Source organism: Trematomus bernacchii, unplaced genomic scaffold (assembly GCF_902827165.1).
Source record: "Trematomus bernacchii unplaced genomic scaffold, fTreBer1.1, whole genome shotgun sequence".
Taxonomy (NCBI): domain Eukaryota; kingdom Metazoa; phylum Chordata; class Actinopteri; order Perciformes; family Nototheniidae; genus Trematomus; species Trematomus bernacchii.
Window position 1 is genome coordinate 2084391 of NW_022987739.1, and position 24996 is coordinate 2109386.

At 40.6% G+C, this 24996-nt stretch overlaps 1 protein-coding gene across 1 annotated transcript; it reads right to left on the reverse strand.

The window, feature by feature from the left end:
- Positions 1-558: 558 nt before the first annotated feature.
- plpp2b (phospholipid phosphatase 2b) lies at positions 559-24601 on the reverse strand. The gene is made up of 6 exons (XM_034146376.1): positions 24125-24601; positions 9950-10101; positions 8963-9225; positions 7562-7619; positions 6070-6246; positions 559-4212 (listed from the first exon to the last, which is right to left on the reverse strand). Exons 1-6 carry the CDS (start codon positions 24177-24179, stop codon positions 4048-4050), a joined length of 870 nt encoding a protein of 289 aa, XP_034002267.1. The 5' UTR covers positions 24180-24601; the 3' UTR covers positions 559-4047.
- Positions 24602-24996: the final 395 nt, after the last annotated feature.

Here is a 24996-nt window from a genome sequence, read left to right on the forward strand (position 1 = left end):
GGTTTCTGAAAAACCAAAATATAAAACCAATACAACATTGTGTTTACCTTCATTGTAGTAGTTTGGATAACGTTTTTTTAAAAAGGTGGATATTTCAAAACTTGTGCGGATAAAACCAAGTAAACATATTTTTTCCATATTTTTTTTAATCTGTTATTGGGTTTCGAGAACACATTCCAACATATCATTCTGCTGGTTTCACTATGCGATAAACTACCTTCAGATAACGAACACTAAATCAAACTGATAGTGTCATCCGCCCTTGCTGCAGCACTGATTTCAAGTGTTTTCTGGCTTGTGGGTTGAATCATTTTGATTGTGCATCATTAAAAATGAAATATTGCTAGCAATCAGGGTTACAGTGAACTCACCAAGAACATCTTGAAATCTCAATGATGCAACAATGTTGTTTATGACCTTTTATTTCTTAAAAAAGGGGGAAATGATGTTACTGCAGGACATGTGTTTATCATCACCATCTATTGAGCACTGTAGATATGAATGCTTGATGAAATGAAATCCATCATGAGTGACATGTATAAATTAAGACAAAATGACTGAACGTGGATTATATCTTTATTTAAAATGATCTGCTTTAGAGCCTGTAGATACAATCTATATACAAAAAGCAAACAACGTGAATCATACCTGTGGACACATAAACAGGAGATTGACCAACCAGTGCCAGGCACTAATTCAATAAAGCGTATAACACACAGATGTGAGATGGAAACGTGGTGGAGGTGCATCAAACTCCGTGAAGTCTCTACATTCTCATCCTTATTTGTGTTATTAGTCTGGCTGCAGTAATATACAGATGATTTAGATGTAGGGGAGGGGGCTCACACAGCACTTCACCACAACCAGATCCAGCTGTTTCTAAATCTGGGTTTTTAATGTGTAGAAGACCCCAGGGACTAAAGTTCACCACGGGATACCCTCCACCCTCTAAAGAACCCCACCCTCTCCAATCCCAGCTCAGAGTCAGGACCTCACAATCACTTCCAGGTGAGATTCTCCCGTCTTTCTGCCCCCATCAGGTCTGTGGTCTGTCTGATCTGGTGTCAGTGCTTCAGGGCTCTGCATGGTGCACAACAACTGTACCTTACTCACAAATTAACCCCATCCATCAACACAGGAAGGGGGAAAGGAGCAGAGACGGACCTTTGAAGTGGGAATGGAGCGGCTTCAAAAACACAGTTGGATATGTAACCCCTTTATCATTACAGCAGCGCCGCCAAGGCATCTGGCTTATGTTTGGACCTGGAATTGGATCCATTTGTGTGGCAACTTCTACAGTCTTAAAAAAAAAAGAACGGGTGAACGCACACTGTACAGGGGAAATTAAAATCGCACCTACATGCGAAATAAAAACATACAAGCACATATATATACATCCTTCACGCAACATGAAACATGTCTCATAGCATTAGTACAGTATTTGTGGCTCATAGTGGCAAGCGGGGGGGGTGATTGCACAAAAACTTTAACAGCGCTGGCATTTCCAACCTTGTAAGAGTAAATAAAGCTTTAAAATAAATTAAACACCATTTTCATAACGGTTGTCTCATCCTTCTTTGATTATACGTATTTGAGAAATAAAACAGAACAAGATAGAGGCCAAATTGCTAATTTAATTGATTGGCAGTATAGTAGTGGTATCAGAAATTAAAGCAATGGTTTCTACGTCTGCAGTCCATTTTACACAAACAAACATCGTCCACAAACTCCACAATTAAAGTTGTAATTTAGCGAGAGCCTCACTACGGTAGCCCTTAAGGGAAAATGAGAAAAGAAGGGTGATCCATTTGCTAAGTCTAATTAGTTTTCTATCTTGTGCTAATGACTTAAAACAGGTTTAAAAAAGGATTTGCCAGGATAATCTTTCCTTAATCCCACCCCAAAACATTTGTTTCCCCCCCCCATGTAACAGGGGGAAAATAGTTTTGCGTTGGTGGTAAAAACTGAAATTCTGATAATAAAACCCTTTGTTTCTCACCATTTGTTAAGTAATAAACACAGGAGTGGAAAACATTTAAGTCAGACGTAGAAAATGCATCACCAAAACTTTTTTCAATCTTAAATTTGATCTCAAGGCATCTGTACTGTACGTCACCACCGTTGAAGGTACATCCGACCAAGTTTGGACATAAGATCTGCCTTTAAATCTTAGTAAATGTCCTGACCTTCATTCAGATTCAGACTTATCTGTGCACACTTGGGCTCTGATCCAACATGAATCAGACGTTATCAATGTGCTGTGAGTCATCAGGCATGAAAAGCCTGTGTTGCCACTTTTAAAACAGTATATTGTTTCTCATAGTTACCCAGACCTGTTTGTGCGGCAGTTAGAAAGCTGGCAGAAATGTATTGTCAGCTGACTTCAGATCATCGGATTACCTCTACACCATGATGTTTGATATACATCCTCTTTCAAAGCAGCTTCTGGGTGGTTCGCAGCTACAACATATTTAGTTTGTGAGCCTTTTCTTGCCAACAGGGTGACATTAAATATGGAGAAAATGAGCTCATCTACTGTGAACTAGTTGCCACCCTCAATAAATGTCTTATGATTTGCAACACAGCCAGTTTAAGGTGCACTAAAATGAAGCGATTCAACAAAATGTGCCTTCACCAACATCTCTAAACATTCTTGTCTCTCTTCCTCTCGTTCTTAAATTTCATTTCATCACAGCTAACTCATTTGGTTCTCTACAAATAGAAGTTAAAAAGATTAAAAAAATCGATAAAACTACATTAAAGGTGGGGTAGGTAAGTTTGGAGAAACCAGCTCGAGTGCGCTAGAATTTGAAAATACACAGCCGGAAAAAATCTGCCACTACCTTACAGAGCCCCTCCTCCAACACACACGAACGCGCACATGACCAATGAGGGCACGAGATAAGTGTGTGCCCCGATGGAAGGCTGACAGGCAGGTAGGCCATCCAGTTATTTTAGCCGGGCTGGCTCAGATGATTGGTCGTACTTTTTACAGTACTACGGCTTCCACAGATGACATTTTTTTATGGATTTTTTGTCAAAGCACTTAAGATATTCATTGCTATCGGGATGTTAAGAGCATTCCATGGAATACAACAAAAAGTGTATCTCGAGCCGGTTTCTCAAACTTACCTACCCCACCTTTAAGCGGTGTATTTGATATATCCATAAAACCAAAGAACTCCTAGTAAGTAAAATGTGTGAAATACAACTAAAAGATATTCCCATTTCTGCAGTTTTCAGGCTGTTTTCATTCATTTATCCACAAAGAGGGGAAACTCAACTCTCACTGACCCATTATATAAAACTGTGTGCAGCTGTTTCCTCCAAACATGGCCTGAGAAACAGACTGTAGCTCATTAGGAAACAGTGAGTCTAAAAAACAAGTGACGAAACTAAAGAAAGTGGAGCATATGAGAATATGGTGGCATAAAGGTGAATAAAATCCAACTTAGATTTGTCAATTGGCAGAAAATAATTCTCTCTATTGCGAGCCCAAGGATCCTCTGCATGTAACTTGATAAGAAAAACGTGGCCAAAAGCACTTATTAAGGCATTGGTGTATCATAGCTTCGTTGCTGTGGGTGTGGAGTCATTCACTTAATGCAGCTTTAAGCACATACAACATCAACAATGATGTGTTAAAAAAAACAATATGCTCCTTTTTCTCTTACAAGAGAGAAGCAGGTCATCATGGAGTCTTTGAGACGGGGCTCGGGCACCCTCAGTCAGTCCAGTGGTTGGAGGGGGGGGGGGGGGGGTTGTGAGTGGTTGACACAGGGGGAGTGAAGAGGGTTTTGGAGGCTGCACGCTACAGACCTGAACCTTAGCTTTCTCCTTCGAACAGACATGCAAATGGAGGGTTGCAGCATTCATAAAGACAGCCTGGGGCTTCTCACATCAGCAGCAGGCAACCCACAGAGTCAGGACTAACCTAAACCCTGCATGCAGGCTGGACATTTAAAAAGGTAGAAGCCCCAGTTCTGGACCCTATCTCACAGGTTTGAGTCTGCAGGCAGCAGCCCCCGCTCCTCATCGACCGCCCCCTCACACGGGACCACACTCAGTAGTGTGTCGATGATTGTAATGGTTGCTGTTCTCCGAGTCTACTATCTGCAGGCTGGGTTTCCTCTCCGGCTCCTCGTTATCGGCCGTGTCTTGCCTCGTGCAACGCGGAGGACGCTTCTTAAAGAAGTCCGACACGTAGCACACCTGCAGAGGAGAGGAGAGGATGTTAGATGTGGTCACAACGATCTATACAGGAAGGTTTTTGTTGAATTTAAACTCAATTTAAAGAGGCCCTATTATGCTTTTTGGGGTTTTCCCTTTCCTGTAGTGTGTGTAGGTTTCTCTGCATGTGAACGGTCTGCAAAGGCTAACATCCCTGTTCCCTCCCGAGGGAGTTTCTCTCCCCCACACTCACCCCCCCCCTCCTTCCTGAAACGCCTCCATTGGACTCCTTTGTTTTCCGTAATATAATGACATCATTATGTACTCGCACTTCTATAGGCTAGCGCTCCAACACATTGTATGTGATAAGCTAAGGGGTGGGACATCTCTATGTGGCTGCCCAATTAAAACAGAGCAGCTAACCAATCAGAGCAGACTGGGCTCTGGTTTCAGACAGAGGGTGAAAAGAGGTGCTGCAGCACAGGCAGTATGAGAAAAATAAAGAGCTTTTTGAACATTAAAGCATGGAGACATGTCCCAGTAGAGACACTAAATATGCCTGAAACTGAAAATGTGCATAATAGGGCTGCTTTAAAAACTGCAATTACTTTGCACACTCTCATAATGTATCCTATGTTTATATTTTGTTGGTAGTAGGTTGGTCTATTATAGTGTATAATATCTTATTGTGTATCTTTGTATTGTACATTCCATAGAAATAGCTTATCTATTTTTTAACTCATGTACAATTTCCCCCAAAACTGAATCTAATCTTATGGGAAATACCTTTCCCATAAAAGATTGGAGCATGTGATGGCTTGGCTGGAAACTGTGATTGCAAACGTCTGGACAGGTCTGAGCACAGCTGTTTAGTGACACACACACACACTCTCACACACATGCACACATCTGAGAGGAACACACAGAGAGCAGGCACATGCACTGAAGGCCATAAAAGCCTATGCCCAGGAGGGGCTGTAATTGCGCACAACACTGTGAAGGCCAAAAGAGCGGGCTCACTTCCCAATTATTCACACACACATGCACAGCCACACACTCCAAAACACACTCGACCACTGCAGGAGTTTCACCGTGCTGACAGTGGCTCACGCTAAACAGGGAAGAGGCCAAACAATAAGGAGTCCAGCTGGATGAAGAGAGCACAGTATTGCATGAGAACCTGCCAGTGTGAGTGTGAGTGTGAGTGTGTGTGTCAATACACACTCTTCTGCTGTCACACCTCACTCCCCTCATGCTTTTTCTGTCTACATGGACTTTTACTGCCTGATTGAAAAAAAAAACTGAACTATAGACTCTTCAGCGGTTGCTCTACTTTAAAAAGGGAGTATCACTAACGGAGAGATTTCCATGAAATGTCATTTTTATGATCTGCACCCACCCATGTTTACTTAGCTAAGAGCAAGAAACCACAATAGAAAGACTCAAAGTTAAGAGGTCATCAGGTCTGAGGCTGGAGCTACTTTATAGAAAATTAAATGTACAAATATATGAGCATTATTTCTACTGTTAAAGAGGCCCTATTATGCTTTTAGGGATTTCCCTTTCCTGTAGTGTTTATAGGTTTGTGCATGTAAATGGTCTGCAAAAGCTAAAATCCCAAAGTTCCCTCCAGAGGGAGTTTCTCTCACACACAGTAAAGGCAAAAAATTAAAATATGAAACCTGAAAATAAGTATATTAGGACCCCTTTAAAAATGTGTAGCTCTGAGCTGATGGGCTGACATTATTGTCAATATTCAATTTCCTCCTCTTTGTATATCCAAACCTCAACACTAGACCATTACAGGAGTTACGACTGTATGACATGATGGAAATATAACACAGGAGTTATTAAACTTCGCGATGTTTGGCCTTGAGAGGCGTTGCCGTGGCGACTCACATTAAGCACAGCGACGAGCGCTCCCTGCAGCAGCCCCACCAGCACGTCGCTCCAGTGGTGCTTGTAATCTGAGACGCGGGTGTAACCAACGTACACCGCGAAGGCCACCAGGAAGAACTGGATGGTGGGCCGGAGGAGGCGGGCCCACTTAGCCACCAGTCTGGCCTGCACGTACAGCTGGGGGAAGAGGAAGAGGAGGAGAGGAAGGGGGGTTTGAGGGGAGAAGAGACAGGAAAGAGATGTCACGAGTGGTTTAACATAATTATTGTTTTTTATTTTGCGTAAAATTAATATTTCTTGCACATATTTTCGGATTCTATAAACGTTTTTAGAATAATTAAAAATTAAAAAAAAAAAATTAAAATAACACTTGCAATATACCTGATTGTGATTCTAAAACTTTAGTCTGATCACAGCAGAACAAAAGTTACGATAATGTAAATATAGTATTTACACTTGCATAATGTAAAATGCATATAATGTAATAGGCAGCAATGCAGCAGTCACATGTATGTTGTGCATGTTAACTTTCATATTTGCTTAAATATAGAGCCGGTCATGCTGTAATGTTAAAAGCTGGATGAATTATAACTCAAAAACACCCCTAAAAAAACAGCCCATTTATATGAAGCGTGATTGTGTCCCTCTTATGCAAACAGTTGCTGGTAGTATGTCTTAAATTGGATTTAACTGTAAAAAAAAGTGTTGAGTTTGAATCAAATGTATGTCCACTATGGACTGAAACCCCTTTTTTGGGGTGTTGGAAAACAGCAAATGCCAAAAAAATTACGGACTTGGCACCAGTACAGTCTTCTCCTGGGTTTTACTGGGCTGCTGTTGAAGGTGCAAACATTGGCATCACACTACAGCCCCCTCCCCCCCCCCCCCCCCCCCCCCACACACACACACTGCAGGACACAGGCTGCATATCACAGCATTTCCTAGTATTTGCCTGGCAAGAATAAGAGCGATGTCCAAACCAAGGACGGGCATTGACACTAGCTGGAGATTTTCTTTGGATTTCTCTTTGAACTGAACAGTTTTGCTTCGCTTGGCCTCTTGACGCCCTGCTGTCTAGCACTGCTGCCTGGCTTCTAACACAAAGACAAGGCCAAGGGTAATGAACTGGATGAGACACAACACAGGACATGCTCTGCCTTCTTCATGGCTGGAAGAAAGTCAGCTGAGGCCTCCAGATTATTTCTCTCAGTATCCTCATTCTTCCTCTCAACGGTTGCCTTGTCCTTTTATGTCCACAGGCACAAACTGTCTCTATGAGCTCTTTCTCTTTCTCCAACATGAGCCCTCGAGTGCAGATCCAAATTCAAAAGCCTGTTGTAAGATGAGTCCATCTGGGGGTCGACTGTGCCTGATTCACACCGAGATATCAGCATGCTGATCACATGGAGATGTTCCCATGTTTACAGTACACAGAGAAGAGTATTTACACTGTGTTTCAGGACTTTTAGTCATGGGTCGAGGATGTACTTACCGCTAAGAACAACATGCAGTACATCCCGAAAGAGGAGTGACCGGAGTAGAAGGACAATCTGGAGAAGAGACAGAAGCAAATTTAAAGTGTCACACAGGATATTTAAACTGTAGAATACTGTTGGCATCATTATTGTGCAAAATCTGTTAAAATATTATTAAGTATGAGATAATTAAAGTGTCAATTACAGTTGTTTATTTTTCTATTCATACTTATTTCTTTCTCTAAGGATAATTACTAATTCATACGAGGAGAAAGAAGTACTCAGGTAATTTGATTTAACAAAAATAGCAATAATACAGTGTAAAAATACTCTGTTGCAAGTAAAAGTCCTGTATTCAGAATTATACTCAAGTAAAAGTACTTTCCAAACATTAACATCAAAATATAAGAATTCAATAAATATTTTGAAGTATTGTTTTATAAAAAGTGATGAAGTAACGTGTTCATGCCAAACTTTTGGGGGGTTTATTTGTATTAATATATATACTGCCGGGTAGCTCAACCTATAATAACACAGCATAATCTATAAGTTGATTTGCAATAAAAATCAATAATCATAATTGAAGTTGTAAATAACATGTAGTGGAGTAAAAAGTACAACATTTGCCTACAAAATGTAGTAGAGTAAAAGTCTAAAGTGGCACAATGTATACTTAATACAAATAAGTGAAGTATAAGAACTTCAATATTTTAGGTAAGTACAGTACATGAGTGAATGTAGTTACATTCCACCATTGCATGTATATTACTTTAAATACATTATATTTCATTTAGCTGACACTTTTATCCAAAGAGAGTTATTGCAACCAAACATACAAACTCAAAACAGCAGAATCCTGCAGGTACAGTAGCTAAACGTATGTTAAAGTGGACCTATCATGCTATATTTGAATAATATAGTGTAGGACCATACCTATATAAGGCATATTTATACTTTTTTTTTTTCAAAATACCAAACAGATCATGCATTTTAGCCATGCCTCATTTCGCTCAATTTGAAAAATGTTAGCTCTGTTTTTGCAAGGGCTGATTCTGTGAGCAACAGCACCATCTAGAGGCCTGGCATATGTACTACAGCGTCTCCAGCGCTTTCGAACGGCAATGCCGTGGCTGTCTCCTCCTGATTGGTGGAGTTGGCCCAATAGCCGTAGCGCCACCGTCCTGACGTCAGGACAGTGTTCAAATCTGGATCAGTTTTTATCAGATCCGTTGCAGCCCCTTTTTTAGAGATTTGGGTATGGAGGAAAATAGAGAGGGTTGTGTTTTCTGACACTTGGTGAGTTCCCTGGAACACCGGGGACACATATTCATGTATAAAAGACGTACAAAAGTGCATTTTGCATGATAGGTCCCCTTTAAGCTACACACAGAAATAAGACTGTGAGTCCCTCCTCGTACCTGGACTCTGTGACGTCCTCATGGACCCCGGTGCAGTTGATCACCTGCATGTACCCGGTGCAGACTTTAGGATTACAAACGGACATGAAGTTGGGTCTCGGGCGGCCGATGGTGAATTTGGCGAGGTCGGTGAGCGACTGGCTGACAGACCCTCCGAACAGGAAGGTGCCCACCACCTTGTAAAGGGCCGCCACGTACTGGTTGAAGTCAGAATTGGAGTAAATCCTCTTGCTGTAGACCAGATAGGCTTCTCCGGAGGAAATCTGAGGAAGAAATGGCAAAAAGTTAAAACAGAGAAGACGTTTTTTATTTCATTTTACGCATCAGTAGAATGAAATGACTTTTCCTCCTCATACATCTGAGCTTTGTCCAATTCCTCAGGTTAGTAATGGAGCAAACAGCACATACTTTTATTAAGGGGGGACGGTTGGGTGCAATTGCAAATGAGGCATGATCTTGTTGAACATGTGCTAATATGAAATCATTTCCAGAACTAAATCTGAACTATCCCTCACTGTTAAGACCTATAGAAAATAATATAGGAATGAATAAAACGGTGTACGTAAATACTGAAAGTGGATATTTCTGGATCAGAATATGAGATTTATTTTTTAACTATTTAATATCACCATGAAACTTACATAAGGTTAATTATGTTTTGCATCACACATATTTTGAAAAGTTGTGTTTAAACAAATGAGGCATTTCCAATGTTTACTTTTGGTGACTTAAAAAGAAATCCAAAGACGCAAGTGGCCAAAGTCAAATCAACAGCTAAATGTGTATTTTGGATAATTTCTCCCTAGTCATTAAGAAGAAATATTATGGAAGCATAATTAACCATTGCATGAACAACAATGTTTTTTCCAGTAGTGTCGCGCCATACATGAGTGAAGTCTTGTTCACCTCGCCTGAGTTTGGCTGCACTGAGGTGAGACGTTATACAGCTCCCTGTGAGAAGAGAGTAAATGATGGAGTTTAACTCACGATGATGACGGTGCAGGAGATGGTGACTGCCGCCAGCATGCCGTGTGTGATGGTGTCGGGTTTCAGGGGGTACATGATGCTCTCGTCATCGCAGTAAATCCCTCTTTGGTACGGCTTGAAAATGATGGTCATGACGATGAAGGGCAGTGCCGCTGGAGCAAAACAGAGCAGGAGAATGATTGATGGGTTAGATTCCTTACTATATTTGGAGTGTTTGTGCTTTTGGAGAAATTAGATAACTTGGCATACAGCCTGGGAGCGAGGTTAATCAAAGTTAGTGGACATAACTGTTGAGAAATTGTTTTGGTATAATGTATTTGCCCTGTTTTATGCAGCTTTTCAGACATGACATCACTTCTTCTTTCGGGGAAGTAAAAATGTTTCTCCAAGGATAGCTAAATTGTTTTCTCTGCCTGTGCACCTCAAGGTCTAAAGTCATAATGATGAAAACAGCCCACAAGGAGAAAGAAACATTCAGTCGTTCAAATGTCAGGGTAGAAAATGCGCGACAGGGAATTGCAAAAATAAACAGAGCAACACAGTATTTATATACACAGGCTTGTGGGCATATGTAAAAATTACACATCACTCACATACTCAACAGACACCAGAGTGTACACACACTTACGAGACGTCACACAAATTGCTGCTGCAACACACACACACACACACACACACCCACACACCCACACACCCACACACACACACACACACACACACACACACACACACACACACACACACACACACACACACACACACACACACACACACACACACACACACACACACACACACTTTTGACTGATGTGGCGGTGTGCAAATAATAAGACCAAATATAGCTGCTCAAGGCTCCTGAGCGCACAAGTTATGTCCTTGAGATGTTCGTAAACATCCATCCCAGAAATAATCACTCACCCTCTTCCTCTTTCTCTCTGACGCACACACACTCACTGCATTTGGTAGATGTACAAGTACGTGTAATATGAGTAAAAGACTCTTCAAAGGGTTTTATTAAAAGGTATTATGCTCGTGCTGATGAATACATTATTCATGTTTGATCTTCCTCTTTAACCCCTCCTGGAATAAGGAAGGTTTAAGTAAAAAAGACTGTTCTGAGCGTACTGAGGTAGTAGATGGACACTAGAGAAGTGATAAATGTGAATGTTACTAGTTTTCAAGTTTAATATAGATGGTATGATACTTCCCCAGGATCAAAAATGTTTCACCTTTGTTGTCCTTTGTAACAGACTATGAACTGTAACTTTTTACAAACTTTTTTAACCCTACAATGGCGTGTGTTTCAAACTGAACAATTGTGGGTGCAGTAAGACTTGAGTAGATATAGTATGCATTAGTTAGACCTAACTTGATTGTACAATTGTAGAAGTGTTCTCCATTGGAATCCATTGTTCCTGACCTTAACCTCTTACTTGTATTTCCCCTTTTTTTCTAGTCTAAAATGGTGTGTGTGACATACTCAAAATATTTTCAGTGGAGCAAGTCTTAAGTGTGTTTAAGAAGACCTGAATTGATAGACTAAAGGGATATACTCGCCACTTCTGTCTAAGTTAGCTTGAAAGAATAAAAACAATGTATTCGTTAACCTTTTAATGGCTCAAACTTTTCACCATTGTAACTGACCTTAACCTTAGATCTTAGAAATCGATAATACATTGCTCAATTAAAAGTTTACATTTTGCCATGAGAATACATTGTAACTCTTAATTTGTACTACGCTTATTTAATGGTGTGTTTCAGAATAAGATATAGGGTGGAGTAAGACTCCAGTAGATTCACCATGTGTGAGGAAGATCTTACTTGACAAACAGATATCGCTCATGTATCCCTTTATTCAAAGTTACTTGAAAATACAACAAAAATGGTAATAAAACTCTAGAATGGGTAATTGATTCACCATCGTTGACACTTCAGATAAAGTAAAACATTAATAACTAGATGAACAAATCCTGAATAATAAGTTGCAGCCCTGCTGAGGAATGCACTCTCCACCCTGATATCCATGACCGCTGTATAATGGGTAGACAGACAGGCCTGGGGCCACTGTGGAAATGCCTTACAGCCACATACTAAACGCAAGAAAAACAGCCATGAAAAAACACCACACACTCTTTAAAAGTACTCTCACCAATGGTATTACATTTCTGAGTAAATGAGCACTGCACCCCTCCCATTCTTTAAAAAAAAAAAGGGCTGCAGCTGACATAATTCAGGACAGGACTTCGAGCGAGACTGACTGATGAGAGACCGAGAGTCCACACACTGAAGACTGAGACGAAAAGGAAAATATACAACAGGACGGTGGATCAGGATTCAGCTGAGGTGAACACTCTGTAACACCCAGTTTAACCCCACCCTGAAACAAACAGAAAACTACATCAGCGTACTGTAAAGCAGGGTTGGGATGGTTATTTTAAACAAAGTAATCTGTTACAATTGCAGAGAAACATGTATTCAGTACCCTAATCTAAGTATGACAATACAAAAGTAATGTTACTTTACGTTACTTCTGGATTACCTCAATAATCTTGTAAATAATTACATGAAATATCAATACAATTGGTTTACTTAAAGGTGGGGTAGGCAATTTTGGAGAAACCAGCTCTAGTGCGCTAGAATTTGAAAATACACAGCCGGAAAAAATCTGCCACTTCCTTACAGAGCCCCTCCTCCAACACACACGAACGCGCACATGACCAATGAGGGCACGAGATAAGTCTGTGCACAGATGGAAGGCTGACAGGCAGGTAGGCCATCCAGTTATTTTAGCCGGGCCGGCTAAAATGATTGGTCGTGCTTTTTACAGTACTACGGCTTCCACAGATGACATTTTTGTATGGATTATTTGTCAAAGCACTTAAGATATTCATTGCTATCGGGATGTTAAGAGCATTCCATGGAATATAACAAAAAGTGTATCTCGAGCCGGTTTCTCAAATTTACCTACCCTACCTTTAAGTGTGTTATGTAAGAAAACGGAACAATGCAAGATTAGAAAGGAGGAAACCTGTTTTAGTTCAATACAAAAATTCAAAGCAAACAATGTATTTGGTCCAACAAAACATACCTACTGCATTTAGAAATGGTTGTAATATGTAAGCATATGCTTTGTAATATATCATTTTGTATTTTAAAATATATTTATTGTTGACACTGTGATCCTGAAAAGAATCCCCTTTTTTTAAGCACTCTGATTACATATTTTTCTTTTATTCAACTGTAAGGGTATACAGTTACCTTTTTTTTTTTTTTTTTTAAACCTGATTATAGAATTTGTATTTATTGCTAGGACCTATAGGGCTGAGCAGTTTCTTTATAAAATGACCTTTTAACCTCATTATAGGGTGTAAAAAAAAAGAAATTGACACCCTATAATGATTTAAACGGTTGTATAATAAACCACTAATTGACCAATGTAGAAGAAAAGTCCCCTTAAAAGATGCTGTAATTCACATTGAACAACAATACACAATGCCACCTGTACAAAGACAGGCAGTGTGTCTCTGTATCACTGCTGTCTGACATCACATACTGTATATCCAAAGTGACATGAGATGAGTTCAGACATTGTATAGAGACATGCAAACTGCAGACATGCTGCCCACGAAGACAAAGAGTCTTATTGGCTCAGGGAGGAAGAGAATGAGGTAAAATAGAAGCTTTGTGTTGAGAGGAGAATAAACAATAGATACACCCGACCCGACCTTGGCGAAACTAAGTGTAGACTAGACAAAAACAATAGAGAGATACTAATTATTTTCAACACAGTATACACAGATATCTACTTATGTCATTAAAAGGAGGATAAATCACATCTCCCTAAAGTGCAACTGTCTAAATGAGCTAAAGTTTTACCCCAACAAACTGAAATTGTGTTGTATTGTTTCAACACTTCACCACAGTTCGAACACCAAAGTAACAAACCATATCAAATGCAAAATGTCTATGAATACTGTTCAGACTTAAAGGAATGATATTCCTATTGCCTTCCTGGCGGTGTTTAAAAACAGCCAGGTTAATGTGATTGAAGAAGCCTGCCAGAAAGCTCTAAACGTATCTCACTTAGCTCTCCTATTGATACTGTTTCTCTTGTTTATTTAATCAGTAGTTTAAAAGACAATAAGTAAAATCAGCAGTTTGACATTTTGCTGAGGTTAAGTGCGAGGATATTGCTTGACGGTTCTGATGTTAGGAATAATCAAACAAAATGTAACAACATATTAGTGAGCCTTAAATCTGCTGGTAGGTACCTTTAAACAGAGCCATGCTAGCTGTTACCCCTTCGTTCCAGCCTGTATGCTAAGCTATTAAAGGTGGGGTAGGTAAGTTTGAGAAACCGGCTCGAGATCGCTAGAATTTGAAAATACACAACCGGAGAAAATCTGCCACTTCCTTACAGAGCCCCTCCTCCAACACACACGAACGCGCACATGACCAATGAGGGCACGAGATAAGTTTGTGCACAGATGGAAGGCTGACAGGCAGGTAGGCCATCCAGTTATTTTAGCCGGGCCGGCTAAAATGATTGGTCGTGCTTTTTACAGTACTATGGCTTCCACAGATGACATTTTTTTATGGATTTTTTGTCAAAGCACTTAAGATATTCATTGCTATCGGGATGTTAAGAGCATTCCATGGAATATAACAAAAAGTGTATCTCGAGCCGGTTTCTCAAACTTACCTACCCCACCTTTAAGAGAAGAAAAGTGGTATAAATCCTGTCATCTAACTCTCAATAAGTTAATAAGCATACCAAATATTAATGTATCTTAGTCTCACTCCCAGGGCTTCAAATACCGAGCCTCGGGCAGTGGGCGTTGGCCTCTGGGTTTTTAATTAATCCAATTTAAACACATCCACGTCATTATTAGCCGCTCAGAGCTACACTCGTAGTGTTAAGTGAGCTGAGGGTGGGAGTATTAGGGCTGGGTCAAACAAACGCAGGAATTTCCCGCGTGGGACCTGCTTTGGTGTCCCGTGTGAAACAAAAAGTTAAAAGAAGTTCTGATGCTACGCTCAGAATCCCATGAGGGTGAGTCTGTGGTGTATTTTTTTCCAAACCTAACCAAGTAGATTCAGAGCCTAAAACCTAACAACAAAGTTATGACACATAAAATAACCTCTCTGAGTCACTACAGTTAAGCCAAGGACTCTGCTCCGGTGCCAACGCTTCATGTTAGATAATCTCACATGGTATTTGACTCACGGTCTCACTATCTCCTGCTTCCTGCCATTGGACAGATCCATTTGAGCTGAATCATTATAACCTGGAGAGCAAGACTTCTACACATAGAGTATATTGTTAGTTTTAATGGACACATTTGATTTTGATTTGATTTGATTTATTTCGAATGTGTAAAACAATAATACAAACATTTAACATGAGAATTATTATATAATACAAAATTAAGCAATGTAAAATTGATATACAAAAATATGACTGATTCTACAAATTATATATAAACAAATAATCTACTTAATTACACATCCGAAAAGGGGTGGGGGGAAGTTTACACTTATTTAATCCCACCCCTTCTCCCAAAAACTAAATTATTAACATATATATATATTTTTTCTTAAAGAAATACATTTGTTATTGAAAAACAAACAACAAATAAATAAACAAATAAACAAACAAATACATAAACAAACAAATACATAACAGAGGTAAATGGTAATCAAGAAAAGATAATTGTAATATAAAAACGTTAACTTATTTTAGTACCTGTAGGCAATTTCCCCAGCCGACACCCGTCTAAAGCATTTATTCTACCTCCCCCCTCCTGCCCACACCCTGTCTCTGTGTAGCAGCAGCAGCTGGAGCACACCTGTCGATACACGGCACCTTCCCAGCGGCCGACCACCAGACGCTGGATCCCTGTTATCACATCCACCAGCAGTGTCAGGACGTGGTAAATAGGGTCTATAAAAAGGCTCACTCCACATGTTTTCCTCTCAGCACCACCACAGTCCTGTTTGTGACGACCGCAGCACAATATATGTTCTTTAGCATTTAACTAACATCCTGTCTCCTCGGGGGAGCGCCCTGATATGGATTTACTGATGCGGCTTTTTAGTGCCAGCTTCTGTATCCTGCATCCTGCCTCCAGCTGGCAAGAAGCTGCCACATGTCAGGAAACAACTGATTTACCATCTCTGCATCACTGACAACTGGTTGAACACAAAGAGGCACTATTATACTATGTGGGGGTTTCCCTTTCCTGTAGTGTGTCATATAGGTTTCTGTGCATGTAAATGGTCTGCAAAGGCAAAAATCCCAGTGTTCCCTCCAGAGTTTCTCTCCCACACACTCCCACCCCCTGCCTGAAACGCCTCCATTGGACTGTTGTTTACTTTTGTATCATAATGACATCACTTTGAAAACACTAGCGCTCAATTGGCTAGCGCTCCAACACATTGTACGTGATAAGGCTATGGGGCGGGACATCTCTAAGCGGTTGACCAATCACAACAGAGCCGACCAGATAACCAATCAGAGCAGACTGGGCTCTGGTTTCAGACAGAGGGTGAAAAGAGGTGCTGCAGTACAGGCAGTGTGAGAAAAATAAAGAGTTTTTATATTGTACTATTGAACAGCTCTGATACAGTTGCTGTACAAAAACTACAGAAAGAGAATTCTAGTTAACTCTGAATTTACACTTTCTTCTAATGACCACTTCAAAAAATTATTTTACACATTTCCAGACTCCTCCTATATATATCCAGTAAGGCCAAGATTAAAATGTACACAGCATGTCAGATACCCTATCTAAAAACATAATACTATCACGGTATTTGCATCTCCAGACATAAAAACAAACATTTGTCTTTGCTCAGGGAGACATGGTGAGGGATTAGACATTAGATTACATCGGTTTCCACTCTACATATTATGTCGGCCAATACCAACTTGTTAAGTAAAGCAAATACCCCTTAGGCTGGATACAGAAAATAACATATTTTAAAGGTTTTTGTAGGATGGGCCTGGATAAAGTCAGGGGGAATGTTTATTTTCTTAATACAGCATGGTCAATGTCACAAATGAAAGAAAGACATAATTATTTCTACATTGCAGTTATTTGGTGTATTAACTTCAAACTCCTTTATGAAACTTTTAGCACTTGCCAGAGCGGAGCCATTAATCACGGCAGCGCGAGGAGGGGAAAATGAACTGAAACACTTCAAAAGAGAAGCCAGCAGCTAATGAAATACACTTCCTTCTCCAAATTAGCAAGCATTAAAAAGTCTAAATAGCTTTTGGATGTACATCAACAACGGTACGTTTGAAAGTGTCATTTGTATTATCTGCTTCGCCATATGTCTAGGTTTTAACGAGTGTTTTTTGCGCCTACTAAATCCTCTTAAACAAACTAAAATCATGCCAGTTTGCCACAAACTTCATGGACCGAGTGAAGTCAGCACACCTGGCCTTAAAAAACCCTCCCCTGGCTTGTAAAAATAAAGTATAACGTTTTCATTTCTGTGTTCACAAGTAAAGCACTTATTCAGCTGACACATGATTTTACTTGTCATAAATTACAAGTTGGATGAAATGAAAAGCGCTGAACTCCAAGAACATAAACAGTCTGGATTGTGCAGAACGAATGGTACATCCTGAGGTGAGTGAATGTGTCTCATGAGCAGAGCCTCAGTGGATTATACATGCAAGAAACAAACCAGCCACTCTTTTGAAAAGCAAACACACACAGCTCACAAGCAGAAATAGACACTTTGGCAGACAAAGTATGTCTCCAGGATACCACGAGACAACCCCGCAACCCAAGCTGACCCTGCTCCAGAGCTCCAGGAGAAAAACAGCACATACATGGAGGAGGGAAGGTAGAGGGGGGGTGGATGTACTGACACAGGATACAGGAGAACCTTCTTTTAAAAAGACACCTGCTTTTTACGGATGGAAAACGCTGCCAGTTTGAAATGTAGCCAGGAAGCTAATCTCCAGCTGCCAGTCAGAAATCTCCTGCCTGATCCCCAAATGGCAGCCTGTTTTGAAGTAGCAGGATACAGAGCTTGAGCTTTCCTGTGACAGATTAAGAAAGGCCCACTTTAGAGCTTTAGTTCTGGGAATTTTATGAGGCTTCTCATTTACCTGGCCGCAAATTAGCATTCTTTCGCAGTAGCATCTCTGTTTCTGCCCCCTGCTGAAATGGGCATTATTGCGACAAAAAGGATGATGATGACGACGACTGCATGTCATTAAATAGCACCATGGAAAATGTGAGCATGAATTGATACCACGGACAAACAAAGATGTCAGTGTAAGAAGGGATTTGCCCTCCATTCCTTCCACCACTGCTGATTCACATTCTCCATTCGTTTTTTTTCTCTTATTCAAAGTCATTCATTCTTCTCCCTGGAGCTCCATCTCCTTGTCTGTCATTCTCTTGATTGCAGCGTCCTCCCACACAAAATGGGATGGTGCTTTATTTAGCTGACAGATGTGCAATTACGACGGAGCATTTGGACCACAATCGCACTCTGGGGCTGAGATTCGAGGCTCGTCATGTCCTCTCGCTCTGCCTTTTTTTGTTATCTCAGTTTTTCTGTCTGTCTGTCTCTCTCCCTCTCTCTCTCTCTCATTTCCACCTAGAGGAAAGTTGACGCCTCTATCATCTGGAATTCGCTCCAGCGGTTTGAGAGAACCTCACACCTACTTGCCCTGGTTTCCCTGACACAACCTGCTGCACCTGCAAAACCATGTGGACGGACAATTATTCTCTCAATTTGAAAAACATACAGTCTGGGTTTTTGGTATGCATATTTTCAAGGCCTGTTAAGCCTATATGTGCGTGTGCGTGTGCGTGTGCTGCCCTGTTTGGTCTCAAACTTCCCTTCAGGGTCACAGCTGGAACTTTTGCCTCTCCTATTTTATTCTACTCTAATTTCTCGTCATTCCAGTGGAAGTTCAATAAAGTGTGAGTTCTTTCTTTATGTATTTTTCTCCCCCTTTCCAAACCATCTTTCCTTCTGTATTGAAACCTTCCAAACATGTTAGTTTAGTGGGGTTTAAAGGGGCCCTTTTATGCTTGTTGGGGTTTTTCCCTTCCCTATAGTGTTATATAAGACTTTGTACATGTAACAGTAAATGTAAATGACATCTCGAAGCGGTTGACCAATCACAACAGAGACGGCCAGCTGACCAATCAGAGCTGACTGGTTTCAGACAGAGGGTGAAAAGAGGTGCTGCAGCACATGCAGTATGAGAAAAATAAAGAGCTTTTTGAACATTAAAGCATGGAGACAGCAGAGGCGCAAAATACAATTGTGAAACCTGAAGATTAGCATAATATGGCTTCTTTAAAAGCTCTTGTTTCCTCTTGCATTCATGCTATTCCTTTTCTTTATTTTTCACCCAGTGTCACCCTTAAGTGATTTACTCCATCTGTCAACTATCCCCTTACAAATTGGACGAGGAAAGAGGAAGGCATTTTTCCTCTTAGCTGCAGTTTCCACTTTTTTTTCCTGCCCTGCTCTCTTTTGTTCCCTCCCTTCACTCAAACATGCGTTGTTGAAACGACAGCAGGAAACCTATTGCAACAAAGCTCGATCAACATGATGTTAAAGTCCTTGACATGATGGCTCTCGGTACAAAAACAACTCAGCGCTCCCTCTTTCTGACTGTCTCACCCCAAGCCGGACTGACTAATGTGGAAGGTATGTGCTGAGCCTACAACCTCTGCCGGCGTTGGCCTCTGGAATTCTAATTCACACGAGGAACGCCCAACTTCACCAGTCACACCGAATCCTGCTGCTGCTGCCCATTCTTTATTTTTAATCCTGCTGTTTCGCTCCGTCCATCATTTACGCATGCTTAGGTCCAAAGCATCGCAGAAGGAGACACGGTGGCAGGAGAGGTGGTGGGAGGGCGGATAAATCTGGCAATCAAAGAGTCTGGGTTTGGAGGGGATGAAAGACGTGGGCCACACAGGTTTAATCCTCAAACCCACAAATGTCTGCAGAAGGAGTTTAACTGTAGAAATATCATGAATGGTGCTGAGCTCCTCTGACAGTTTGTCTGCATATCATAGCTAAATATATAGTCATTCTTCTGTATAATTACTGAATGCAAATGGATCTATGTTTATCTTCTGTCTAACCCCAGTGGTATTGTTAGCGTTTCTCCAAATTAGGACCACATTTTCCAAAACCCTGTTCCCTGGCTTCACTCTCTATGCTTATGTGTTCTGACTCACTTCACTGGGAAGAATACAGATGTTGGCATGTACTTGTCCAGCAATTTAATTCTGCTTTAAAATATGACATATTATGCTCATTTTCAGGTTTATTTTTGGATTTTGTGTCTCTACTGTGACATTTGTACATGCTTTAATGTTCAAATCATGCATGTTGTGCGGGAGAGAAACTCCCATTAGAGGGAACTTTGGGATTTCAGCAGAACATTAATGCACGAAAACCTATACACACTAGGGGAAATGGGAAACTCCAAAAAGCATAATAGGCCCCCTTTAAAAACTAAAATAATTACATCTGCTCTTGTCTTGAATTTATTTTTGGGGAATGTGGCTGTAATGTCTCTAAATCAAATGTGGTTATGATTGTTATTTTCAAAAGACCACCACAAAAGATCCTAATCCACTTAAGACTGATGACTTAAAAGGATTTACCAGAAATCCTTGTGCAATTACAATCAATCAAAAACCAACAATAAGGAGTAGAAGAAGAATAACAAGCTCATATTTCTCAGTGGGACGTGTCTGTTTGTTAAAAGGTCTTCAGTTTCCATGACAGAGCTCTCCTGAGGAAAACAATTCCCATCAAGCCTTTCACTGAGAACTAGGGACGATCATTCTTCCCAACGCGACCGCATGAGAGGCCAAGCTCCCCGGAGACAGCGCTGACAAACTCTCACAGACATCAGCGAGGTCAGAGAACAGAGCGTGGGGATGTTTACATGTAAGCAAAATCTACTAAGAGGAAAATAATGCAAGGAAAAACGTAGCAACTCTAAGATTTCAAAGTTTTACAGCTGTGTGTTTTGGGATGAGCATCGGATAATCATTCAGTCAATAATGATGTGTGGATACAAACTGTATAGAAGGCTACGAGAAAATTACTTCTTACTTGATTTATTAATTCAAAATACATTTTACCAATGTGTTTTTTGGTCAGAATCGCTTGTTTCAGGACTTTTTTCTTACCTTATGATGTTAATTTTGTAAATTAAAAAGGTATAATTTAGAGTAAAACGGACGATAAAAGCAGCACATGTTTTAGGGCGGGGCTACATTGTGATCGACAGGTCCATACTACGTGCTTATTTTACAACTTCAACCCTTCACAGTTTTTCAGTTCTTGAAAGATAATTGTAAAATGTGTAACTTTATAGTCATTAGCTTGTGCTTCGCTTCACCCTCTATGTCGTATCTGGTTGACAAAAAAACAAGATGGCGACGATCAAAACACCAAACTCCAGGCTTCATCAGCGTAGTTTTAAAACCATCGGGTAACTTCACAGTGTCCATCTCTTACTGTATAATAAGCCTATTGTTTATACTTTCTACTAGTATACACAAAACAGATGCATGACATACTAAAACCCAGTCATATTTCTGGCACGGCATCTTTCAAATAACAAAATATCACATGACAGGAAAATGGTGTTGTTGCTGTCATGAGTAATTGAAAAACACTTAATAGACATTTGAAAAAAATTGTTTTCATAACCTACATTACAGCACACAGGGAAAAACAAAGTTGTGTGTGAATGCCTTGCCTCGAGGCCATCTTGAAACACAGCAGGCTCCTCCTCCTGAACAACCTGCACCTGCAGAACTACACCTATGAGTGTAAACGGTTGTAAAAGAAAGAGGTTAATATTAGCCTTTCCTCTTTGCTCTCGGAGCCAACACCCATCGTCTATTTGTGCTGAGTGTAAGCTGACAGAGACAGAGGAGGAGAGAGGAAGGGAGGGATACAATGGAGAAAGAGGAGATTTTTGAAAAGCAACTCAATGCCCTCCATGGTGCATCAGACAAGACGGGAATAAGTAAACAAGGACACTTTTTGGCTTTCAGCAGCCATTTTGATTCACATCGATTGAGAGGTGAAAAGACAGTGTTTGATACTGTAGAAGGAGGAACATCTCAAGTGTTGTTAGTTTGACCTGGGCAGGGCAGGGTGTGAGTGACGGAGCGTGAAGGAAATCCCTCAGTGATCGTATCTACTGCTTCTAGCATTTGAATGACATAACAAGAAAGAGACACATGCACGCTGCATATCAGGAGATTAATATTTCAGAGTCAGAGGATGAACGTAGTGCAGATAAAGAAATGGGCCGTGAGGAAAAGCTTAAGAAGATAAAATAAGTTGTAAATTAGACAGGATTAGAGTCAGCGTTGGTGGAATCACACGTGAATTTTTCTACTAAGAAATGTAAATAGTCTCAAAATGCAGACAAATCCCAAGTCCAAACTGTTTCCGTACGGGCTAATGGTGAGCATAATTACAAGCCCTATGTTGTTATTACATGGCTTGGGCAACCTCATATAAGCTTGGGGTTGACTTGACGATTATTTGGCGGGCTGACGTGGGTGGCAGAGGGGAAGGGAGAGGCACTGTTTGGTGGGATGCAGTTATCCAGACCTCAGCCCAACTCAGACGTCAATCCCAGACTTGTGACAGCGAAATGGTGAGGCTTATCAACTTCAGCAGTCTGTGGATGTTCCCACAGACGGAAAAAGTACCCCTAAGCTCTCTGAAAATCCAGAGAGGGGCTGAAACTGCACAACAGAGCAGATCCACACATGCGTCCTTTTCTGAGTTTTCTCTTTGAATGCAGACACAACAGGGGATGAGCACGCCGCCAAACACCAGACTATTACACAACACGTCTGCAAATGGATTGTTGCGATAGTACAGTAAAACCAAAGTCCCAGCAGGGTGCTACATTCCACATACATGTAAAATATCTGAGGCAGAAAACGGCTTTTCTGAGAGTGATGGTGGTGATGCCTCTCACTTTTGCTGGTATTTGTGATTTCAATGTTTTCTTAGTAACTTATAACGGAGGACCAGGACGGTTTAAAGCATTCAGATGTTTTTATGTTTTAAGCTGTAAGCTGGATTTTTTTAAATTATGCATTTATTGATTGTTGTATTGTATGACATATCTCTATACATATTTATTTAAATGTTATATAAATATTATTAGTGTACTGACTTATTTAAAAAAAAATGTTTTATTGCAGATAAGGTAGATTTAGACAAATGAAATACCTAGAAATTAATGTATATATTTGTGAGTTTAATACTCATTTAGTAAAATATGTTATTGATTCCTGGTTAAATGTCCAAATTCTGTACATATATGTTAATGGGATATTTTATAAAAATGTAAATGACACCTGTGGTCCTCCTAACCTCATATTCACATCCTTTCATCAAATCTGGACAGCAAAAGACACGTGTTAAAAACTTTAACCACAACATGGCATTATTTGTTCATTGTCCAAAGAAGACAAAAACATGAACACAATGATGTGAACTAATGGTCTGTGGAGCACTGTTGAAGAAACATCCTTTAGAAATGCATGTGGGAAGTTGGGGAATTCAAGACAGGATTCCTGGCAGACAAAATATTGAAGAGAAAGAGGAATGAGCTGGGCACACACACATATCAGATTTCCATAAACAAACAGTGAGCTTCCTGAGGCTCTGTAAAGTCCTGCAGGGTTTCAGTTGAATAGTTTGGGGCATGGAGCAGCATGTGATGAGAATAAGAATGATATTTCCTCTTGTGTTCCACCATGGTCATATTTTAAAGTCACATTTCTGCCTGCACTAATATATCGCAGTTTGGATAAACACACCGGATGACAGGCTGTTCTTTTACAGTATCTGACTCACGCATGCAAACACAGTGGCTTCATTTGCCTTTTAAAGAGAGATAGCTTCTGGTGTCTCTCATTAAAAACCTCTTTGTGTCTTTTTAACGTGCACATACATTCCTCAGTTGCTGTCATGAGTGCAAAACACACAAGCACAGAGAAGAAACTGCTGTCAGCACACAGATATATCTTCATGCTATCAGCTTTCCTGCTGACAACACTGATGTGCAATTCCTAGATAAAAGGCAGATAATGCTGAAGAGGCTAGTACTTAGTGTCCATAACTTACCAACTACAACGCACATCACGTCCACCAACACGTACAGCGTCTTCTTCTCCTTCATCTTGTCTCCGTTTATACACTTCAAAAAACTTTAAGAAATAAAAAAACTACTTAAGCAAGGAGGCAAACAAGTCCATCGGTTCTCGCTCGCTTTGGATAAAAAGCGCAGGCTATGCAAACAAACTGGTAACCTGCACTACGAGTTCTTCCGGGATCCTCTTCCCTACCTGCGCTGACATTGACAGCAAAGGTGTCTAGCTTTCTTACAAAGACTGCGGGTTAACAAGTCGTTTCCGAGCTGAGAAGCAGGAGCTCTGGAGTCTCGCGTGCTGTTGCGCGCATTACTGCTTTGGATACAAAATGAGAAGTGGAGAGATCCTCCGGTTTCACAGCGCTGGAGGCGTCAGGAGAATCCAGTTTATAGTATATTCTCCGCACAAACCACGCCACCAAACTGGTCCCTCCTCCTCACTTCCTCGTCTGGCTCCAATGTTTTTTACGCACAGGCGTGACAGAGCAAGAGCAACAACTTCTCAGAGGCTTTGCTTGGTTTTTTATTCCCTGCCTTGCAAACAAACTTTTTATGAATGTCTTTAAAGTAGAAAGGACTCAAACCCTTTACAGATCAGACCAGGAGGAGGTGCCTGACAGGAGTACCTCTGACACAAACTACTTGTCAAGTCAAAAATACTAGAGATTCAAGATTCAAATGCATTTTTGTCATATGCAGAATAGCAAGGAACATATTAAAGGGGCCCTATTATGATCGTTTTCAGGTGTATATCAGTATGTAGTGTCTCTACTGTGACATGTCTCCATGCTTTAAAGCTCCCATGTCATGCTTTTCCGGTTATTACCCGTCCCCTTGTGTGTTATGA

What these genes read in the sequence shown, in the direction of transcription:
- plpp2b (XM_034146376.1), bottom strand. Translation starts at nt 24,179, where the DNA reads ATGAAGGAGAAGAAGACGCTGTACGTGTTGGTGGACGTGATGTGCGTT. An exon ending in CGTGATGTGCGTTGTAGTTG is followed by an intron (nt 10,102 to 24,124) that starts GTAAGTTATGGA and finishes GTTTTGCTCCAG; the next exon opens with CGGCACTGCCCTTCATCGTC. An exon ending in GAGGACGTCACAGAGTCCAG is followed by an intron (nt 7,620 to 8,962) that starts GTACGAGGAGGG and finishes TCTCTTCTCCAG; the next exon opens with ATTGTCCTTCTACTCCGGTC.